The sequence below is a fragment of the Myodes glareolus genome, chromosome 1 (assembly GCF_982192425.1).
Source record: "Myodes glareolus chromosome 1, mMyoGla1.1, whole genome shotgun sequence".
NCBI lineage: Eukaryota > Metazoa > Chordata > Mammalia > Rodentia > Cricetidae > Myodes > Myodes glareolus.
The window spans coordinates 29,061,599-29,068,457 of NC_142026.1; the positions used below are offsets into that span (position 1 = coordinate 29,061,599).

The 6,859-nt window shown below is 56.5% G+C and overlaps 1 protein-coding gene across 1 annotated transcript; it reads left to right on the forward strand.

The window, feature by feature from the left end:
- Positions 1-885: 885 nt before the first annotated feature.
- Prss56 (serine protease 56) lies at positions 886-5,606 on the forward strand. Its single transcript, XM_048428961.3, is given in 14 exon segments — positions 886-1,078; positions 1,634-1,741; positions 2,059-2,112; positions 2,215-2,404; positions 2,767-2,866; positions 2,953-3,112; positions 3,319-3,461; positions 3,673-3,835; positions 3,977-4,156; positions 4,238-4,402; positions 4,492-4,554; positions 4,861-4,967; positions 5,252-5,435; positions 5,438-5,606. Coding segments are annotated over 14 exon segments (1,794 nt in total). The 5' UTR covers positions 886-975; the 3' UTR covers positions 5,512-5,606.
- The last annotated feature ends 1,253 nt before the right edge of the window (positions 5,607-6,859 follow it).

Genomic DNA, 6,859 nt, shown 5'->3' on the forward strand with positions numbered 1-6,859 from the left:
TAACCTTGTTGCCAGCCTAAACCGAGGTTTCCGGGAGAGGGGAGTAATTTTTTTGTTTTTATCCAAAGGCCCCTCCCTAGCCCAGGTGGTCACTGGATACCAGGACAGCTGCCTATTTATGGAGTCTCAAGACTCCCTCCTGCCAGATCAGGGTCACGACAACTGAAAACAATGCTGGACAGACTGAGCGGGCAGGGACAGGGGTCTGTGAGAGGCTCAGAAGCTGCCGGGCTCTGCGCTCCCTGAACTGGGCCACAGTGAGGCCTTTCATCTCCCGCCTTTGCCTCTTCCCACCCCGCTACCCCAGTGCAGCAATTAAGGCGCAAATTAGGATACTTTGATCATCTTTAGAAATGGCCACATGGAAGAGGGACACTGCCAAACAATTAGGGACAGGGAACTGGGCATTCAGTGGCTTGCTTAGAGGGTAAGAATGCCCAGGACACCCACCCCTACCCCTTGCTCTCCTCCCTTCAAGAGGACCTGCCCCCAACATAGCAGTGAACTCCCCAGGGGGCAGAAGCAGATGGGGATCTCCCTCCCAATCCCTGCCCACCAGTCTCCCTCTGCCTGGCCCCCAGCCCAACCGTCGGCTTTTCATCCCGGGCTCTACCTCTTTGAAGCAGCCGCAGTAACAAGGGCTGCTTTGACAGAAGTGGGGGGACTCAGAGCCGGGATGATGAAACTTCAAAGGTGAGGGTCGAGCCCACTACCTCATTCCCTTGCCCAGGCCTGGCTGACCTCCCACGCACCCCCCCCCCTCAGTCCTCTATATAGCCCCCTAGCACCATTTCCCTGAGGGCTCCCAGGAGGTGAGGGCCAGGTGAGGTGCAGACCACTAGAAATGGGTAATTCAGTGTAAGGAAACAGGATTGGGCGGTTTGAGGAACACAAATCCTGAGCCCAGGAAGAATCATAGAAGAGGGTGGATTCCAGGAAGAGGACAGGGTCTCCTGCCTCGGCCCCGGGGTCACCATGCTGCTGGCTGTGTTGCTTCTGCTGCTGCTACTGTCCCCAGACTCCCAGACTGCCCGCGGGCATCCGCTGTACATGCGCCTGTCCCCCGACACCCTGCAAGGTGAGCCGGGTCCATCTGAAGAAGCCACTGGGATGGGAGGGGCCTAGAGAAAATGAGACCCTGGGCAAAGAAGATAAACTTGTCAACGGCAGTTATGAGGACCTGTGGCCCGTCTAAGCCCACCTGCTGAGAGGATGGGCCTGGAGTTGAAATATAGGAAGAAAGGGAGTGGGCAGACCGCCTCACCCAGGAAACAGAGGCACAGAGTGCTGCCAAGGGGTTTCCAAGTTAGCAAAGTTAGACATCCAGGGCAGCATGCCTTGGCAATTCAGTCCCCAAATGGATACCTCAGTCACATTTACTAGGTGCCAATGGGTAGTGATTCTCCTCAGAAGCCTTGAAGAAAGAAACTTCTCAGAGATTCCGGCCCAATTAAATTGAGCAGTGGAAACCATTTGCCCTGGGGACCAAGCCTCAGACCCTGGTCCCTCTCCCTATCTCGACATGCCTGGTGATCCAAGAGCTACCCTGCTTCCCCATCGTCTCCGGGTCCAGGAAGGCTAGACTGAGGTCCTCTGCCAAGGAGATGTGACTTTGTGTCCCATGTCCCAGCAGTTTTGTCCGTCCAGGGAACTCAGGCGTTGCAGGCTGCCCAGAGGAGCGCCCAGTGGGCCATAAAGCGTGTGTTGATGGAGATCCAGCACAGACTGCATGAATGCCAAGGTTGTACTAACAGGGCTACCCCCACCCATGTCCCAGCAAACTCACGCTATTACAGAGGACTGATTCACTTGTCCATGCCTACCTCCTGGGGGTCAGACTGGTTTTGAAGGTCCAAATGGAAGGGGTATGCCAAACTTGAGGCATAGCAGGGAGGTGGGGACAGTGTGGGCTCATGTGGTCGCAATTCACAGCTGCTCAAACCTGTGTGCTAGAGGGTGGCCCAGGAGGGGTGTGGTTGAGAGACAAGGCTCGGAACCAGCGTAGGGTGAAGGTCCGCAAGAGGGCGGCAGCGAAGATCAAGAATTGTTTCTCAATAGGACTTGGACGCCCCAGACTTCAAGCTGCCCTCCTCCAGGACCCACCCGAGCTAGGTGAGACTAAAAGGCTCCAAAGAGCAGGGCTGAGAGCGAAGTGGGTCTCACTATGAAGACAGCTAGAACTTTTCCTTCATGACGCCGTTTCTGACATTCTAGGACCTTGCGGCGAAAGGCGCCAGGGCGTGGCCAACGTGACCCGGGCTCATAGCCGCATAGTCGGGGGCAACACGGCTCCATTCGGGGCTTGGCCTTGGCTCGTGAGGCTACAATTTAGGGGACAGCCACTGTGTGGCGGCGTCCTGGTGGCTGCGTCCTGGGTGCTCACGGCTGCACACTGCTTCGCCGGGTACGTCGTCGAGAGCCCAGGCACCTGCCCAGCAGGGCTACCCAGTCCGGAAGGAGTCTAACACCCATGGGCCAAAGCACAGCCGAGCAGGTCTCTGCTGCCCCCTAGCGGAAGCCGGCTCCCAGTCCTGGACTCCAAAATGCCGACTGCGGAGGAGGAACCCCAGGATGGGAGGGCACCATAACGTGTATTCTCCCACTCTGGGGAGCCTCTCCTTCCGAGGCATTTCTCTATGCCCCTGGGACCGCAATAGCCACATTTGCATGCTCACTGTGCCGTAAGGGTGCATAAGGGGCTGGGCCTCCAAGGAACCTTACAGCACCTCTGTTCCTGATGCCTGAAACCTTTTGCTTGCTCTGCAGTGCCTCGAATGAACTGCTTTGGACTGTGACACTAGCTGAGGGTCCCCAGGGGGAGCAAGCGGAGGAAGTGCAGGTCAACCGCATCTTGCCCCACCCTAAGGTGAGACAACACGCGCTGTGTCCTCGGGGTTGGGAGCAGCACCCCAAACTCTCTTCCTTGACATTGTACTGACACCAGCTCTCCAGTTTGACCCGCAGACCTTTCACAATGACCTGGCTTTGGTACAGCTGTGGACGCCAGTGAGCCCAGAGGGGCCAGCGCGCCCCATATGTCTACCCCAGGGCTCTAGGGAGCCTCCTGCCGGCACCCCATGCACCATCGCAGGCTGGGGAGCCCTCTTCGAAGGTATTGCCAGCTAGGGCCTGGGTAAACTTCAAGTGGTAGTGGACAAACCAGCGAGGGCATGAAAGAAAGCGAAGGAGATGGAGTTTGGGGAGGCTAGGATGATGTTCCAGCTCACAAACTGAAAAGAATCTAAGAGGGCAAGTGGGGAAATCGCAAGGTGAAGCTTCTGCCCTCCAAACCCGGATCGCCTACATTCTTTCCTGTAGACGGGCCCGAGTCTGAGGTGGTGAGGGAGGCCCGTGTTCCGCTGCTCAGTGCAGCCACGTGTCAAAAGGCCCTGGGACCTGGGTTGCGTCCCAGCACCATGCTCTGCGCTGGTTACCTGGCGGGGGGCATCGACTCGTGCCAGGTATGAGCTCAGACTGAAAGGGTGCGCTAGATGTGCTGTTCCCCTTGGCAAGATAATCCTCTTCTCTTTGGGGTCTGGCTGATTGCTCCTACCAACTGCTAAGTCTTTGCTAATAAAATGAAAGGGGATCCGCCTTCCCTACCAGGTACGAGACAGGTGTAATTCAGAGACATGGTGAATGCATTGTTCTTTGTTGGTTCTGGTCCCTTAGGGTGACTCCGGAGGCCCTTTAACCTGTTCCGAACCAGGCCCGCACCCCAGAGAGGTCCTCTTTGGAGTCACCTCTTGGGGGGATGGCTGTGGGGAGCCTGGGAAGCCTGGGGTCTACACCCGTGTGGCCGTGTTCAAAGACTGGCTGCAGGAGCAGATGAGTGGTGAGTGCCCCTTGCCTACAACGGTCCCTCAGACTGCTCTGGATAAGCCAGTTTCCATCCGGCTGCTCTGGCCTCTGGAGGAGTTGAGGATGAGTGACTAATTGACCCACATACAAAGAGTAATCTGTCATCTGCTTGCAGCGGCCCCCTCCACTCGCGAGCCTAGCTGCCGAGAACTTCTAACTTGGGACCCCCTGGATGAGGAGCCAGCCCCGAACAAAGCAGGGCTCTGCGCCTTCTACGCGCGCCTGTGCCCGGGGTCCGAGCGCTCCTGTGCGCGCCTAGCTCTCCAGCAGTGTCTGCAACGCCGACGGCGGTGCGGTCAGTCCCGTTCTCCCAGGTCGGGGTAAGGGACGGCCCCTCAACCAGGGACGGCCGCTCAGACCTTTGTCCCACCCTCAGAGATGCGGTCGCTGGCTCATACACTGCTCGGCCTGCTGCAGGGGGCGCAAGAGTTGCTCGGTCCCCGGCCGGGGTTGCGACGTGGAGTCCACACGCCTGCTCGCTCCACTCCGTCGCTCCGGGACCCTCCCGGCCACAATGTTCGTGAACAGCGGTTACTCTCAGGTATCTCGTGTGTCCCAGTCAGGCCTAGGCCCTAGAGTCCAGGTGTTCCATCGCCGAGGTGTGCACCCTAACCCCACAGTCTTCTCCAGGATCGCGAGTTGCAGGAACATGGTTCCAGAAGCCAAAACCAGAGCGGAGCGCGGAAACAAAGGGTAATGTCGCCCCCTGCCGGCCTTCTAGAGAAGTGGTGGATTGTCTGCTAGAAAGCCCTAAATGACAACAAAGACCGCTATCTCCCTCTCTTCAGCGAGAACAGATAACTTTTTAGGAAGACTGGCATTGAGCCCTCGTTAGTGTCAGTCAGATAGAGGCACTCTGCTTTACATGACCATGGAATCTCTGCCAGCCTCAGTTTCCCCATCAGGAGCCCGCAGAGGATGCCGGCCCTAGGATAGATTCATCCCTAGCACCCTCTGCTGTCCAGTTTATGATAGTCTGGAGATCTCCTCTTCTTGTAGGCTGCCCTGGGCTAGAGTCTCTGCAACAGAAGTTGGCAGCCATTCAGCGAACACATGCCTGGATCCTACAGATCCCGGCTAAGCATTTGGCCATGAACTTTGACGAGGTACGTCCCCAGGCTGCCCAGGCTCCTTCACAGTGGCTTGGGAAGGCTCACCTGACTGGAGACCAGTGCAGCGAAGGGACAGGGGAATCCAGCTGGGATAACAGGTGGATATCACGAGGGGAGATAGAGAGGTAAGAGCGAAAGGGCTCATGTGGACATCCTCTTGATCAGGAAGTTAGGGAAACTTCGGGGAGGGGAGGGGGAGGGGCTAGGATCTAAGCGGGTCCCTAGGCTCCAGGAGGAGGGAATGACCCCAGGTGTGTCCTGACCTCCTCCCTCTGCAGGTGCTGGCCGATCTGGGCTCCAAGACACTGACAGGGCTCTTCAGAGCTTGGGTGAGGGCCGATTTGGGGGACCAGCATGTGGTCTTCAGTGGGCTGGTTGGCTTGGAGCCTTCTACACTGGCTCACAGTCTCCCGCGGCTGCTAGTACAGGCCCTGAAGGCCTTCCGCTCAGCTTTCCAGACAGAAGAGAGCGTCAGGGACCCTGGATTGGTGTGAGACAGGGACAGAGGCTGGCAAGGGAGCACCACCGCCAACTCTAGCCTCTGGTTTGCCGACACAGGAAGCCCTGTGAAGGTCACACTGTCCCCAGGGGCTAAGGGGGTTGTATGAGATATGACAAGCTCTCGCTGTCCCAGTTGGTCTTGTATGTGTGGACAGGGTGGGGGTCCTGTACCTCACATGTCTTCCCAAACGTGTCACCAGACACAGCTGCTTTAATAAATGTTATTTATTAAAATTACTTTAAAATCTGGAGATTTATTGGGAAGAGAAGAGGGGGTGTGAAATGGGAGAGGGGCAGAGGCCAGCCTCCAGAAGCAGTTAGCAGAGATGACAAAGAAGCTGGAAGGAGCCAGGAGTGGTGGCTCATGCTTGCAGCTCTAGCACTCTGGAAACTGAGGTAGGAGGATTGCTATGAGTGGGGAAAGTGCTGCACATACATAAGGATCTGAGTTTAGGTCCTCAGCACCCAGGTAAAAGCTATGGCTGCATCAGCACACCCACAACCCCAGCCGTGGATGGGGAGGGGGCAGGCAGCTCTCAGGAGTCTGCGGGCCATTCTAGCTGTCCAGGCCAGCTCTAGGTTCAGTGCAGAGGTTCTGTCTTGAAAAGTAAGGTCGGGGGATGCAGTTGTGTAGCTTGAGGGGCCTGCTTGTTGGGGTTTCTGTCCCGCCCAGTACCCCAACAAGCCAGCAAGTCCCAAGGAAAATCACACACAGGACTCCATAAGGTTATAAACTGATTGGCCCATTAGGTCAGGCTTCTTATTAACTCTTATAACTTATATTAACCCATTATTCTCATCTATGTTAGCCATAATGGCTCCGTACCTTTCTCAGCTGGGCAAGTTACATGCTGCCTCTTCAGTGGTCTGCGCAGGAGTGCTGAGGGAGCTCTGCTTCCAGAATACTCCCAGTCTCTTTGCTCCACCCCTACTTCCTGTCTGGCTTTCCCGCCTATACTGCCTGCCTGGCCAATCAGCATTTTATTAAAATGATTGACAGAATACAGACAATTCTCCCGTATCACAGTTGAATCTCAGCAGCAACTACAGGGCCCCAGTTCTTCTGTGGCTTTCCTTGTCTCACTTCTGGAAACACGGCCTCTGGTGTGGCTGTCTCAGGTGGCTGACCAGTGACATAAAGGTGTGCAAATCAACCATGCCAGAGGGAATGGCAAGCAACGCTGTACTCTTCTGCCTGCATGAGGACAAGGACACCATCCTGGGGGTGGGCTCAGAGATGCAGCAGGTGACGTGGGCCAAACCTATGACAAGATGCTGCCAGATCAGGGCTGCCACTGTATCCCCTATGGTACAACCTGAGACCACTGACAGCAAGAAGGATACCCTGCATTTCATCTTCTGTGTCTCTAAGAGTGTGCTCCACC